Source organism: Pelodiscus sinensis, chromosome 2 (assembly GCF_049634645.1).
Source record: "Pelodiscus sinensis isolate JC-2024 chromosome 2, ASM4963464v1, whole genome shotgun sequence".
Lineage (NCBI taxonomy): Eukaryota > Metazoa > Chordata > Testudines > Trionychidae > Pelodiscus > Pelodiscus sinensis.
This window is the reverse complement of record NC_134712.1, coordinates 61,886,974-61,903,101: the sequence shown is the minus strand read 5'-3', so window position 1 is coordinate 61,903,101 and position 16,128 is coordinate 61,886,974. Positions and strand designations below refer to the sequence as shown.

Below are 16,128 nucleotides of genomic sequence, written 5' to 3'. Positions count from 1 at the left end.
CACTGCTATAGAAATATACTTAGGCTGAGATTTACAGACACCGTTATGGGTATTAAAGGTCTAATTTTAAATAGGATTTGAGGGTCTGATTTTGTTAAGCTCCTTTGAAAATCCCACATTTGTGTAGCTACAAACACTTGCCAGAATTAAAAAAAAATTAAACTACAAAAACTTTATTTTCCAGAAGTAGTGAGTTCCTTCAGCATCTATTAACTTTGTACTTGCTGAACTCTCACTGTCATAACAAAGTAAGGTCACTTCTGTTTAAGTGCCTAATCCTGAGTTAAGGAGCATAATCTAAAACCCAGGTTGGAAAATTTTGCCCACAGTATTTATCAGAACTGTTGAAGCATCATTTTTTAAGAAATAGTCCTGTGTTTCTGCACTGAAGAAATGCTACGGATTCCATCTTGTTGAAGATTGACTCTTTCACATGTAAATGGTGCTTCTCTGATGGGTAATGTCCATTTTTTTGTATCTGTTTGTTATGATGCGTTAATACTGTTGATACAATTTATAGTTTTTGTTAAACTGTCCTGTTAGTGAAACACAGATCCTTCATTACAGTCACTTTCACTGTTTACACACCAATAAATATTTCCCAGCTTAATCCAACCATGCCTAGAGAATTCCTTTCTTTTTCAGATTAATTTCATTTTTATCACATCACCCAGGTTGTTTTTGTTTTTATTTTGGGTACTTAGCACTTACAGTTGGGGAAGCTAACAGGATCCTTGAGCTACTTTGATTAGAGCTCAAAAATTCTACAATTTCACTTCAATTTGTCAAGCTGTGCAGTTGTAATACAAGCAAAAATTCCTTAGTTAGAAATGGATCCTATCCTTCAAGGAAAAATACTATTTACAGGTTAAAAAAACCTATTAAATTCTTTACTAATATCACAACCATAGCAATATTTACTTCGTGGTTTCATTGCTGTACTAACTACAAATGGTCAGAATTTTTACCTCCGATCTTTGTTTTTACTGTTTGAATTTCTGTGGTTTAGCCTCGCTTCTGTAAGACATATATGAACCTATATTTTGAGAAAATAATGAAAATGTCCCCACCCTCACCCCGTTCCCCCTGCTTGAACTAAGGAAACAAAATCCTTTTTATTAAGTCTTTTGGAAGATTTGGAAAAAAAGTAGTGGTTCTCAACCGATATACCATTATGGGCTGCATATGTAACTCTTTATGTGGGCCACATCGACCTGTATGCCCCTAAAAAGGTCAGATAAGTTGCAGTTGTGTGCTAATTGCTGTGCGTGTTGAGAACCACTGAACTAGAGTGTGATATAAAGTGCACCGCAAGGTTGCTTCCTATTGTTACAAAGTTCAGTTTAGTCTACTCGTATCTCTTTTAATTTCACATTGGATAGATTTCCCCCCCGCCCGCTTGTGTAGTAACACTGTAACTCTTAAAATCTCTTCAGGAGTAGAATTTGGTGCTCGAATGATAACAATTGACGGAAAACAGATAAAACTTCAGATATGGGATACGGTAAGAAAAATGAAAATGTTTTTTGCATATACATTTAAATGCATTTATTTTCTGTAAAGATTAAATATTCACTACACAGTTTCTTTAAATTTTTATTTTCAAAGCACTTTTTAAAAGTTTGTGCAGTTTCTTTTCTTAAATGAATTTAGCACTGTACCTTAAGATTTCCTGCACAAGCATTTTATTTTTGAAGGCCTTTACAGAAGAGACACACTGTGATAGCCTGTACCATTTTTATTTTGTAGAAAAATGTATTAATTTTAGTAATACTTGAAGGAGTTTTGCTTTTATTTTCTGTACACATTGAACAGGTTACTTACTTACTCTACCTTTAAAGATATGACAAGTGCACTTTCTATGGGGGGAGGTTTGTTTCCAGATCCCAATCTCTCTTTGAGTTAAGGAATTCTCCAAAGGTAACATGCTCATCCAATGTATAGTAAGAGGAAAGGATTCACTTGCCTCACTCTTTTCATAATCGTATATTGAAGAGCTCCTTCAGTATTCTATCATCAAAAGGATGATGGATGGTACACAAAGTCTCAAGAAGTGGATGACTAAAACGATTTCACAAAATCTATCAAACAACAAAAATTTGGTAGCCTGGCTTTTCTGGAGTTGGGATGCATTTTTAAGTGATACTGATAATTTAAGGGCATATTTACTTTAGAGAAATCAGTTGGCATGTCTTTCTGTTGTTTAACATTCATTCAGTCACTGACCAAGTATGTTCATAATGGCTATACTGTAGCACCTGAAGGATGCCCATGATTTTTGCCCTGTGGCCCCCAGCACTGTTCCTTAGAGCAGTGTCTTCTGGGCAATTTACAGAATGCATTTTGAAAGGCCTCTGAGGCTATCAGATACAATGGAATGCAAACACTACAGGGCACTGGTTTTACTATACAGTTTGGACATCTCTTATCCAGCATCCTCAGGACCCGACCAGTCCCAAACCAGGGAATTTGCTGTACCAGAGAAAGTTCCCTTCCACAGCCCTCAGCTGCTGACTCTGCCAGCTGTGGGAGGGGGAGAGAATACCTCCATCCCCTGCGAGGCTGCCTGCTGGGTTGCTGGTCCTGCTGCTGCCCCGGCCAGACTGCCAGCAAGGCTCCAGCAGCCCACACTGCTGTGGGCTGGCTCTGGCCCTGGTCAGGTTGCTGGGGGCAGCCAAATGTTCAGGCTCCGGTCCCAGCTCCACAGCAGCCTGCAGGCTCTGCCCCACTTCCGTGGGCAGCCCAGGGCTCTGGCCCACCCTGCTGCCACCAGCCCCAGTCCCGCTGCCATGGGCTGCTGAAAATGCAGGCTCCTACCCCACGGCAGCATGCAGGCTCTGGCCTCAGTTCTGCAGGCTGCCTGAGGCTCTGTCTCCAGCCCTGCACTGCTATAGGCTGTCGCCGGCCCAATTCTGGGCTGCTGGTGCTGGCTGGACTTGGTCCCAGTTCCGCAGGCTGTAGGGAGCTGCTGGTGGCTGCTGCCGACTTCAGATCCCCTGCTGGAGGCTGCTCTTAGCCCCTGCCCTGTCCCACTGCTTCAGCCTGGCTCCTCCTGGATTGCCCTCCTGCCACTAGGCTACTAGGGTTCTTTGGTCGAGGAACATCCGACCACGGATGTTGCTGGATCAGAGAATTCCGATTTTGGAAGGAGCAACCTGAGCAATATTTGTTCCTGTTACATATGGGAAGATGTGGCCGTTAAGAAGTTCATGTTTCCTTATTTGGTTTAAACTTTGTTGCATGTAAATATTTCCATCTTTAATGTTTGTTTTTTATATTCTCTTTGAAGTTTGTCAAAATACATAATTCCTTATAATGAATGTGTACTGGTCAGAGGTTTATTTTGTGGTCTCAGTGACTTAAAAATTATACTCACTTCAAGGTCCCATATTTTTCCTTTTTTTTTTTTTTTTTTTTTTTTTTTTTTGTAAGAAAGAATTGATTTTAGAATCTTTGTTGTATTAAGTTGATTCGTCTGTTTTAATAAATCCCCTCTTGTTCTTGGAGCTTGTGAGTATCCTGTATTTTCAAATAAAAGCTTTCCAACTGAATAGTGTTGTACACATTTTTTACCTTTTTATTACCTAGCCTAACTATCACAAATGTCTTCATTCGAGGTATCCATAGTAGGATTTTTTTCTTAATGTACTTTCTGTATGTTTTGTGTTTATATGATAATGGCAGTGCTTGCATTGGCAGGTCAGTTACTCGATTACTAGTCTCTTAAAATCATTTAGCAAACTTTTTTTTTTTTTTTTTTAGTAATGTGAGATGAAGTTCTCCTTTCAGGAGACTTAGTTAACACACATATGAGAGTCTTCCTTTTGGATCAAGTTTGTGATTGATTGTCCTGTAAATATCTGCTTACAATTCTTCACTTATTTTGTGGTATTTTCTTCCTCTTTCTCTGGTAATACAGACTACCAGAAAGTGTTCTGCAGACCATAGGCCATAGCTCTGTTGCTTTGGACTCAGTCAAGTATATCTGCATGTGTCCCTATGTGGCCTTACAGTCAGCCTTCTGTGCAGCGCCTGGCTCAATCCTGTCCCCCACTAGACAGGATTGCCATGAGACAATGCTGCCATGTATCCTCCACAGTCCTTCTGAACCCCAATCCGTGACACCATCCCTCAAGATTTCTGTGCACCCCGCTATATCACTTCCATATCCCATGCCTCTAACCTGGTTCCTTGGACAAGGAGCTGTGATAACCACAGCTGACTGTTGGCTGGTCTGGTGCCACAGCAGACTTTTTTGGGAGAAAATTGGAACTTCGGCATTTCTTACGCAGAATGTATTTTCTGCACAGAAAAAAAATTGTTCAAGGGAGTACTCTAAAGTTCTGTGCTAGACAATACAAACTGATTATTCCTAGCCCTGGTGATGGAGGAATTGTCCCAGATTGAGGTTTCATATGTGGAGGTTTAGGAACAAATTGGTAAACTAAATAGTATCAACTCACCAGGACCAAATGGCATTCACCCTAGAGTTCTGAAAAAACTCAAATGTGAAACTACTAACTGTGGTTTGTAGCCTATCCTTTAAAACATCTTTTGTATCAAATGACTGGAAGATAGCTAATGTGACGCCGGTCTTTTAAATGGGCTCCAGAGGTGATCTTGGCTAAAAGGGAAACCACGTCTTACTAATTTACTAAGACTTCTTTGAGGGGCATCAATAACCACGTGAACAAGGAGGATCCCGTGGATATTGTGTACCTAGATTTACATAAGAATGGCTATACTGGGTCAGACCAAAGGTCCATCTAACCCAGTATCCTGTCGGCTGACAGTGGCCAATACAGATTCTCCAGAGGGAGGGACGCAACAGGTAATAATCGCATGATTCCTCTCTTGTCATCCATTTCCAGACAAACAAAGGCTAGGGACACCCATCCTCCATGAATCTAACAGGGTTCAAAAAAGAACTAGATAAAGTTCTAGTCTTCACAACATCCTCTGGCAAGGAGTTCCAGTGATTGACTGTGCGCTGAGTGATGAAAAACATCTTTTCATTTGTTTTAAAGCTGCTGCCTTTTAATTTCATTTGGTGACTCCTAGTTCTTATATTGTGGGAATAAGTAAATAACACTTTTTCCTTACCAGTCATAATTTTATAGACCTCTATCATATCCCCCCTTAGTCTCCTCTTTTCTAAGCTGAAATGTCAAATCTTTTTAATCTCTCTTCATATGGGGCCTGTTCCAAACCCCTAATTATTTTTGTTGCCCTTTTTCTAAACCTTTTCCAATACCAATATATCTTTTTTGAGATGAGGTGACCACATCTGTACGCAGTGTTCAGGATGTGGGCATACCATGGTTTTATATAGAGGCAATAAGATATTCTCTGTCCCTTTTTTAATGATTCCTAACATTCTATTTGCTTTTTGACTGCCGCTGCATATTGTGGATGTTTTCAGTGAAGGTGTTTCCACTGTGACTCCCAAGATCTTTCTTTTGAATAGTTGTAGCTACATTAGTCCCCATCATATTGTATGTATACTTGGGATTATTTTTTCCAATGTGCATTACTTTACATTTATCAACATTAAATTTCAGTTGCCGGTTTTTTTTGCCCATCATTTAGTTTGGTGGGATCTTTTTCAAGCTCTTCACAGTCTGCTTTGGTCTTAACTATCTTGAGCAGAATCATCTGCAAATTTTGCCACCTCACTGTTTACCCCTTTCTCTAGATCATTTATAAATAAGTTGAATAGGGGATTGATCCCAGGACAGACTCTTGGGGGACCCCACTAGTTACCTCTCTCCACTCGGAATATTTATCATTTATTGCTACTCTTTGTTTCCTGTCTTTTTTTTTAACCAGTTATCGGTCCTCGAAAGGAGCTTCCCTCTTATCCCATGACAACTTACTTGACTTAAGAGCCTTTGATGAGGGACCTCGTCAAAGGCTTTCTGGAAATCTAATATGCTATATCCACTGGATCCCCCTTGTCCACATGTTGTTGTCCCCCTCAAAGAACCCTAGCAGATTGACTTTCCCTCTACAAATAATGTTCATCTATGCGTCTGACAATTTTATTCTTTACTATAGTTTCAACTACATTGCCTGGTACAGTGAACCCTCGTTTATCGCGGTAGATAGGTTCCAAACCCTACCGCGATAGATGAAAATCCGCGAAGTAGAAGTAGGATCCTCAAAGCCTCGGGGGAAGCCGGCGGGGGGGGGGGGGGGCATCCCAGGCGCGCCTGGGCTGCTCCCCCGCCGGCTTCCCCCGAGGCTTTGAAAGCCGCGGAGGGGCTTTCAAAGCCTCGGGGGAAGCCGGCGGGGGGGGGCATCCCAGGCGCGCCTGGGCTGCTCCCCCGCCGGCTTCCCCCGAGGCTTTGAAAGCCGCGGAGGGGCTCCGGCGGGGGAGCAGCCCAGGCGCGCCTGGGATGCCCCCCCCGCCGGCTTCCCCCGAGGCTTTGAAAGCCGCGGAGGGGCTCCGGCGGGGGAGCAGCCCAGGCGCGCCTGGGATGCCCCCCCGCCGGCTTCCCCGGAGGCTTTGAAAGCCGCGGAGGGGCTCCGGCGGGGGAGCAGCCCAGGCGCGCCTGGGATGCCCCCCCGCCGGCTTCCCCGGAGGCTTTGAAAGCCGCGGAGGGGCTCCGGCGGGGGAGCAGCCCAGGCGCGCCTGGGATGCCCCCCCGCCGGCTTCCCCCGAGGCTTTGAAAGCCGCGGAGGGGCTCCGGCGGGGGAGCAGCCCAGGCGCGCCTGGGATGCCCCCCCGCCGGCTTCCCCGGAGGCTTTGAAAGCCGCGGAGGGGCTCCGGCGGGGGAGCAGCCCAGGCGCGCCTGGGATGCCCCCCCGCCGGCTTCCCCGGAGGCTTTGAAAGCCGCGGAGGGGCTCCGGCGGGGGAGCAGCCCAGGCGCGCCTGGGATGCCCCCCCGCCGGCTTCCCCCGAGGCTTTGAAAGCCGCGGAGGGGCTCCGGCGGGGGAGCAGCCCAGGCGCGCCTGGGATGCCCCCCCGCCGGCTTCCCCGGAGGCTTTGAAAGCCGCGGAGGGGCTCCGGCGGGGGAGCAGCCCAGGCGCGCCTGGGATGCCCCCCCGCCGGCTTCCCCGGAGGCTTTGAAAGCCGCGGAGGGGCTCCGGCGGGGGAGCAGCCCAGGCGCGCCTGGGATGCCCCCCCGCCGGCTTCCCCCGAGGCTTTGAAAGCCGCGGAGGGGCTCCGGCGGGGGAGCAGCCCAGGCGCGCCTGGGATGCCCCCCCGCCGGCTTCCCCGGAGGCTTTGAAAGCCGCGGAGGGGCTCCGGCGGGGGAGCAGCCCAGGCGCGCCTGGGATGCCCCCCCGCCGGCTTCCCCGGAGGCTTTGAAAGCCGCGGAGGGGCTCCGGCGGGGGAGCAGCCCAGGCGCGCCTGGGATGCCCCCCCGCCGGCTTCCCCCGAGGCTTTGAAAGCCGCGGAGGGGCTCCGGCGGGGGAGCAGCCCAGGCGCGCCTGGGATGCCCCCCCGCCGGCTTCCCCGGAGGCTTTGAAAGCCGCGGAGGGGCTCCGGCGGGGGAGCAGCCCAGGCGCGCCTGGGATGCCCCCCCGCCGGCTTCCCCCGAGGCTTTGAAAGCCGCGGAGGGGCTCCGGCGGGGGAGCAGCCCAGGCGCGCCTGGGATGCCCCCCCGCCGGCTTCCCCGGAGGCTTTGAAAGCCGCGGAGGGGCTCCGGCGGGGGAGCAGCCCAGGCGCGCCTGGGATGCCCCCCCGCCGGCTTCCCCCGAGGCTTTGAAAGCCGCGGAGGGGCTCCGGCGGGGGAGCAGCCCAGGCGCGCCTGGGATGCCCCCCCGCCGGCTTCCCCGGAGGCTTTGAAAGCCGCGGAGGGGCTCCGGCGGGGGAGCAGCCCAGGCGCGCCTGGGATGCCCCCCCGCCGGCTTCCCCCGAGGCTTTTTAAAGTTTTGGTAACCGCTACTTCGCGGTTCGACCATCGCGGATTCATAATGTAATGAAAAAAGTCCGCGAAGTCGTGAATCCGCGATAGTCGAACCGCGAAGTAGCGAGGGTTCACTGTACTTATGTTTGACTTACCAGTCTGTAATTCCCAGGATCACCACTAAAGCCCTTTTTAAATATTGGCGTCACGTTTGCTATCTTCCAGTCATTAGGTATGGAAGCTGATTTAAAGGATAGGTTTAAACCACAGTGACTAGTTCCACAATTTCACATTTGAGTTCTAGCCTCTATTTGTCAGAGCCTGGAATGGATGATAGGGGTGAGATCACTTGATGATTACCTGTTCTGTTCATTCCCTGTGGGGCACCTACCATTGGCCATTGTTGGAAGACTAGATGGATCTTTGGGCTAGATAGATATTTGGTCTGACACAGTATGGCTGTTCTTATGGGTGGTGTTCCTTTGAGGAAGCTCTTAGTGCAATTAGGCAGTTTCAGTATTTTGGATACCGATAGAGGATTTATTACTAAAATTGGTCTGATAATTACTGATCTGGGCATGGGCAAGTGTGGATTCATTTGCATCTAAAGCAGAGATTTCCCACCTGCTTTTTGAATTCTACAGTTCAGTGCAGTTCTTGCTTTGGAAGTGAAGTTCTCCATTCCTTATGCTGATGGAAATATCTTTCTGTCCTGTCTCAATGCAAAGGAGGCAAGGGGTATTTGCTTAATCCTATCACATTTGTCCAGAAGGGTCGAGGTGTGTTTTCCTCTGCCTTTTCATTTCTTTAGCTTTGGCTCAAGCAGAGACCTGGGGAGAGGGAGGAGATGTCTTTCCTGAGTACTATGCCCTGGTTTTCTAGGACACAGAACTGGTAGGCAACACTAGGGATCAGTTATTGATCCTGTGCTATTTAACAATCTTATTAACGAACTAGAAGATTACACAAAATCATCACTGAAGTGTGAAGATATGAAAATAGAAGAAGAAGAAGAAGAATTGAAGAGGAAATAATACTGATTGAATGATCTAGAAAACTGCTACAAACAAACAATGTTTTAACAAGGACAAACGTAAATGTATACATCTAGGAATAAAGAATGTAGGCCCTGTTTACAAGATGGAGGACTCAGTCCTCAGAAGCAGTGGTTCTGAGAAGGATTTGGGAGAAGGTGGATAATCAGTTGAATATTATCGAATCTGGTCCTTGGATGAATAAATGGGAATTTTTACTAGTAGAGAAATTATTCCTCTATTTGGCACCAGAAGAACTGCAATTGGAATACTGATTCCAGTTGTGATGTCAGCAGTTCAAGAAAGATGTTGATAAATTGGAGAGGATTCAGAGAAGAGCCATGAAAATGATGACAGAATTGAAAACAGGCCTTATAACAATATATTCAAGGAGTTGAATCAATTTAATAAAGAGAATGTTATGGGATTACTTTATTATAATCTGTAGATATGTACCCGCTCCAGTGTCAACTCTGTTCACACATCTATGCAAGCCACATAATCACAGGACCTAACCACATACACCACCACTTAAGGATGTTAACTAGCAAATAATTTACTAGTTAGGTAGTGGATGGAATTTCCATTGACTAGTTGGTAGGTGCTTCCACAATTCTCCTTTGAATTCTTCCGCTGGGGCTCTTGTATCTTTGAAAGGAGGAATGCGGAACTCCGCGTGCAGCCCGGGGCTAGAGGGAAGTCCTGCTGACTCCAGGCTCCACTAGGGCACTTACTCTTTGAAATGCACAAGAGCTCCTGGGGGCTCTTGTGTATTTCAAAGCGGAAGCACCCTTAAGGAGCCTGGGGGTCAGCGGGGGACTCAGTAGCCCACTGACCCCGGGCTCCATGCTGTGCTGTCATTTTGAAATGCCACGAAGAGCCTGGGGAGCCCAGAGTCAGCTAGGGAGTCCCCAGCTGACCCTTGGCTCCACGCAGCACTGTGCTCTTCCCCCCCCCCCCCCCTTTGCTTTTGCTTATCAGATAGTCAACTAGTCCTTAACATCCTTACCACCACATCAAAGGCTCATATAACTGCACATCTACAAATGATATCTATGCTATCAAGTGCCAGCAATGCCCCTCTGCCATGTATATTGGCCAAACTGGACAGTCTGTATGACAAACGATTAATGAACACAAATCAGATGTTTGAAAAGGTAACACACAGAAAACTGTTGGGGAACATTTTAACTTGCCCTGGCACTTATTAATGATCTCAAAGTTTCCATATTGTTACAAAACAATTTCAAAAGCCAGCATGAAAGGGAAGCTGCAGAGCTTAATTTCACTTGCAAGTTTAATACTTACAATAGAGGGGTAAACAAAGACCTTAGCTGGATTGTCTATTACATTCCACATCCTAATGATATAAAAAGCCAAACACAAAGTACAATGGTACTTAGAACCTTCTCTCTGTATCATTTAGCATGGAAACACTAATTGACTATTCTTTTCCTATGTTTTCCCCTCCTTTCCATTCCCTCCCTACCCCTCTCTTTCTCTGCTATTTGGAACATCAACCTCATAAATTCCATTCATCTGAAGAAGTGGGTTGTGCCATGATATCTAAATTTTTTGTTAGTCTCTAAGGTGCTACAGGACTATTATTTAAGTTTTTTATATTGGAGACTAACACAGCTACCTCTCTGAAACTTTTGTACGTGCGAAAAAATATTTAATAATGGTTTCTTCAGTATAGTAGGTAAAGGTATAATGTGATCCAGTGTCTTGGAGCTGAAGTTAGACAACATTTTAAGTAGTCATTGGAACAATTATCAGGGTTCTTGGTGGATTCTCCATCACTAACTATTTTAAAATAAAGATGGGATGTTTCTTTAATATGCTCTTGGAATTATATTGGGAAAATTCAGTGGCTGTGCTGTACAGAAGCTGGGACTAGTGGTCCTCTCTGAGCTTAGACTCCATGCACAGTGGTGAATTTGACCCTAAAAGACTGGCTGTACTTTTGACACACAATACATTTGTCAGAAATAATTTATTTTTATTGTTAATAGCTTTTGAAACTTTTAGTAAGTAACCTACATTTCTCCTTCAAGTGGTGTCCCTGTGGGTGCTCCACTCGTGTTGGTGCAGCCTCACACCAATGATTGCAGATTTTTAGTCTGGCGGTGCCTTCCCAAGTCACACAAGCTCAGTCGCTGTTTCGCATTGTTTACGTCTGTTAGCTGTGTGCACAGCACAGGTCCCTTTAGTTCCTTTTCTACCATCCTCAGCAGAAGACGGAATTTCAAGCAATGCTCTCTTCACTAGAAAAAGATAGAAAAATTAATTAGTTATTTGGTAGCTTTTAGTATTCTTAGCTGTTAGTTCTAGTTCACTTTTCTTTTTTAAAAAAAGTTTCTCCTAATTTTTTTTTCTTCAAGTTCTTCATACCCCAGTTTCTTCAACGTACCAGGATCCCCTGGTTCTTCTTCGAGGATGTCCCCGTGGGTGCTCCACTGTTGGTGCTGGGCTTGCCCTGGCGCCAGAGAATGGAGCCCAGCACCAAGAGTGGAGCACCCACAGAGACACCAGCTCGAAGAACGACAGTTACTGCACCAAGGTGAGTAACTTCGCTTTTTTAAAAATGTGACTCCTGCAGAGACTCAATGCTTGCCTCAGAGGAGCATGCCTCATGTAAAAACTGCCTCGGTGAAGGCCATGTGGTGCAGAAATGTCCACACTGTCAGAGTATGACTGCCAGAGCCAGAAAAGACCGAGATGAGGCTTAAAAATTTTTTATGGGAGAAATCTCTCCAACTGCCAGATGCAAAAGACTATGGCACCTTCAGATTCTCTACATTTGAGGAAAAGGGCCAACTCATCCTATATGCGGGGCTCACGTAGGTCCTGAGTCTTTCTGGTACGGTCCCTACCAGCCGTGCCATCAGCATTCCCTGCTGCGTGCTCCCCGGTGCCACTTACCTGCAGCACAAAAGTGGAAAATGGCATTGGAAGGAGCCATGTCAAATGTAAGAGGAAGGCTACCCCCTCTGCATCGTCAGCACTAGCACTGACAAATGCTGATATGCAGCTCCTACCAGTGCCGATAAGACACGCCGGCACCACCACAATCTTCAGACTCCCAGCACGGAGGCATGCACTGATACCACAAGCACCAAAGCCGAGTGTGCAGAAGACGACAGTCTCAGTGCTGAACACCACAACCACCAGTGTCAATAGATAATATGCTGCCACGTACTCCTATGCTTGAGGACTCTAGTCCTCATAGGTGCTCCTCTGCGAAAATGTCATTCTCCCCTACTCCGCCTTCTCTGGGCACCAGAGGTGTTGAAGGATTGCCAGGTACTGGTCCCAGCTGCCCCTGCCCCTGTCCAGACCCCTCCCCCCCACGAGTACCCTGTCCCTTGTCCTCACCAGCACTGTCCCCAGCATCCTGGCCCTGGCCGCAGCACCCTGGCCCTTCCCTTGACAAATCTAGGGGTTCCTTGAAATTCTGAAAAGGGTTCCATGGCCAAATAAAATTGGGAAATACTGCTCCAGACTGTCAGTCACAAATCAGTTTGGAATTGGGAGTCCACCATAGAAAGGTGTGGTGATGCAGTTTTTTTCAATTACAGACTGATTTGGCTACCCCTCTGAAACATTTCTTACTAGCATTTTACTTTGAGAGTTTGAGAACTATTCACTCACCGGGGTAAACAAAATTGTGTCATGGAACTTCTGAGCTTAGAACGAAGGACAGAATTGTAAAACTTTGTATCTTGTCTGTGATGAAGATAAACGTTTAACACCATACTTCAAGTAGCAGTTTTAAACTTTGTAAAGATGTATGTAAAGATGCACTCCACCTGAATAGGAGCTAAAGTTCTGTTTGTTACAGTTATTGCAAGAAAGGATTTTAAAAAATAATTAATACTTTTCATATTGTGGAGGGAGAGGTTTGTTTGTACGTTGATTCCTTCTCCCTCCTCCCTTCCCCCCCCCCCCCCCCCCAAAAAAAACCCTTATGGTTACGCACAGGCTTTGAATAAACCAGTTTCTTAAGTTACTGGTTAGCCTGGAAGGTCATAATGTTACTTGAGAAACCCATGTATGTCACAGCAAAACTGTGCTAACAATGTATTCTTAACAATGTGGGAGTTGATATTGTTTTTCCTTTAAAGATTTAATATTATAAACTCTTTTGTAGAGTAGATATGTCATTCTTTCTAGAGAAATCTTTTTACATGATTTGAAAAGGGCATTTCCAGGAAGAAGAAAAGTCTATTGAATGGGAGTTATGCTCACTTGGTCTCAGGGAACTATCTGGCAGAAGACTCTTTTGATAAAATATCATGTATGCTTAATTTTTGTTTGTATTTTTCAAAAATCATCATCTTAAGTTGTGACAATATTTAACTACCTGTAGGGCCTTTTCTACTTAAATGATCGTATGTACTAATCATTCTCAGTAGTCATTTCTGACATCACTAGAAAACACATTGTATTGTGTGGCTCATAATTGGAGATGAATGTTTCACATCTCAGTACTTACAACATGGTTGTCAGATGCTGGTGAGCATTTCTTCTGGGAAATGGGGGACGGGAAGTCAGGGTCTGTTGCAGTGCATTTCTACATCTTCCAGGAGCTGAATCTTCATTAGGCCTACTCTTCTGTCTATTGAACTTGTTTAACTTTCTGTAAATTGTTTTCTTACTGTACAAGTGAGTAAATACATTTTATTAGTTCTCTTGTCCTGAAGAATTTAATACTGTTACTGTTACATATGCAAAAATGGATCTTTTCAAATAGAAATAGTATAGATGATGCTTCTCTGAAAGCTGTATGGCAACATTTCCAAGGGGTGAGCAACACTTTGGACTGCAAAAGAGAGGGGTTGCCATAAATATGAATTATTGGTTCACATCTCTTGTGCTGGAAGACCTTTGTAACAGAAATTCTTATCTACAATAAAAGAGAAACTGCCTAATTTATGCAGAATCTCTGGTGTTTTATTCACCAGTGGGTATGAAGATGACTTTTACATCCTGTTGCCTTTTGACAAGCATTATATATCAAATACAAAGGAAACTGATTAAGTGTAGAGCAGAATGATATGAAATTAAATTTCAAACCATTTTCTGTTTTTCATAATAAAATGATTACTGAAAGAATTCCATCTGAAGACTGTTGAAAGCTGGCAGTAGTTTATGATATAACGGATAAAATCTGCATCCTTGGCCTTCCAACAACCTTTACACCAGCAGATGGTGGGCGTAAAGATGTCATTCATCATTTATTTACAATGGGCTTTATTTATTCTAGTGTCAACAGCTGCCCCAGGGAGCGGGTTATTGAATTCAAATGTGAAGCTCTGGGTTATTTGCTTCCTTTCAAATTTGTCTTCAGAGCTTAGTTGCTAGGAGTCCATTCTGTGCTCTAATAATGATTCATGTATTGTGAAGCCATTCAGTAAATTGGGTTGTCAGGGATTGCCAAAAAAGGTTTAGAGGTCTTGTTCCTGATCTTTCTCTCTCTCTCTTTTTTTTAATTAATGGCATTTTGCTGTAGTCATCTTCTTATATGTGACTTTTCTTTCCAGAACTAGTGAGGTTTTGTTCCCAACCTCTTTCTCTGCCCCCCCCCAAAAAAAGCCCCCACCCCTTCAATGTAAGTAATAAATTGGTAGCTTTTGTCACAGATAGTAATTTAGTAAATAACTGAACTTTATTTTCCTACAGGCAGGGCAGGAGTCCTTCCGTTCCATCACAAGGTCATACTACAGAGGGGCAGCAGGTGCTTTACTAGTATATGACATTACAAGGTAAGTAACTTAGAGAAGGACATCAGAACTATTTTAGAATGTACAATTAAACTTTTTTGTAGAAATGTTAGTCATTTAGATGTCTGAGTAAAATAAACACCATGTGAAAACTATGGTAAACAGTGTATTGATGTCTCATGGTTGAACTGTTCAAAAGTCAAGAAATGTCAAGAAAGCCAAGTTGAACCTTGCCTCTGTACAGTATAGTGTCTGTGTGTATCCATTATAAAGTCAGCCTGTATACCGCCTTGCATCTGATGCTTCTGAAGTGCTAACATTCACCGCTGCTCCTGGCTCAAAAAATGTGTAGGTGGGCTTGAGTTCAGGATTAAAGCAATAGTGCACAAATATTGCAAAGTGTACAGAAGACTTCCCTTTGCACCTTCAGCCTAGAGTCCTTGTCGTGGTTCATGCATGATCTCATTATACTTCTTCACTACTTGTCCAGCTTTCACTCACTTACAAACTAACATGTAAAAAGTACAATGTGATTTTTTTTTTTTTTTCAAAGGTTCAAAACTGCTGACTTAAAACAAATTTAATCAGAACAGGTAGCAGCTTTCTCAACAAGGTCAACCGTGAAAGCTCTTATTACCCAGAATGTTGCAGGTATAGAGGCTGCAGGTTAATCAAATATTCTGGTTTACTGAGAGTTTACCATTGGAAAGAATTAGAATACAATAAACTGAATAAAGTATAAAATAGTATATGGGTACTCACCAATCGAGCACTGCACATTGGTTGATTTCTTGAAGAATTTAGGTCTATACAAGTAAAGTTTTCTATACAGTATCTTATGGCACTACATATCACTTTGAGCAACATGTGGCATCACTAAAAATATACCTAGCATTAAAACTATACTGAACATAATACAATGTTTCTTTGATTCTTTGATTTGATACAGGATCTTGACATACTTCAAGGTCATCCTTATCAACATCAATTATCATGGTAGATGCAGACGCTGTAGGAGATTTGGCTGAATCTGTAATGACGCACCTAGAAGCTGTTTGTTTGAATAAATCTCTGGTTTCAGTGTGCTTTATTTGTCTTCTGCCTCTTTTGCATAAAAGTAGAGTGCAGATTATGCAATTGCATAATGTGCTGGGCAGTATACTAATTCTAGTTACTAGATTGAATATTTGCAAAGGTGAAAGTAAGCCAGTGCGTAGATCTCTGTAAATCCGCAGATATCTGCTTTCTATTTGCAGGTATCTGTAGCTCATTTTTGTGGCTACAGATGCAGATACCAATTTTGTATCCACGCAGTTCTCTACCAGTGTGTTCCTGTGCAGCACAGTGGTAAGAGACTAGCCTGCTTCAGCCATCCTGTCCGGCTCTGCTGCTCAGGTGGCTAGGCAATGCGGTCCCCAACCATCCCCAGGGATTTGGCATCTGGGTAATGCAGTGACAGCACTCGAGCCCCAAGCTCCTACATTCCCCTCCCCCCAATCCCTGCACTGAGCTCCC

The 16,128-nt window shown here is 44.6% G+C and overlaps 1 protein-coding gene across 2 annotated transcripts in view; it reads left to right on the top strand.

The window, feature by feature from the left end:
• The window catches only part of RAB2A (RAB2A, member RAS oncogene family), a 60,786-nt gene that overhangs the window by 18,982 nt on the left and 25,676 nt on the right, over positions 1-16,128 (top strand). The window contains exons 2-4 of one of the 2 annotated variants that reach the window (XM_075920649.1): positions 330-457; positions 1,437-1,504; positions 14,573-14,655. In XM_075920649.1, coding sequence (XP_075776764.1) covers positions 454-457; positions 1,437-1,504; positions 14,573-14,655 — 155 coding nt within the window. In that variant the 5' untranslated portion in view covers positions 330-453. The remainder of the gene's footprint in view (positions 1-329; positions 458-1,436; positions 1,505-14,572; positions 14,656-16,128) is intronic. The other variant, XM_006113633.4, reaches the window with a different exon arrangement.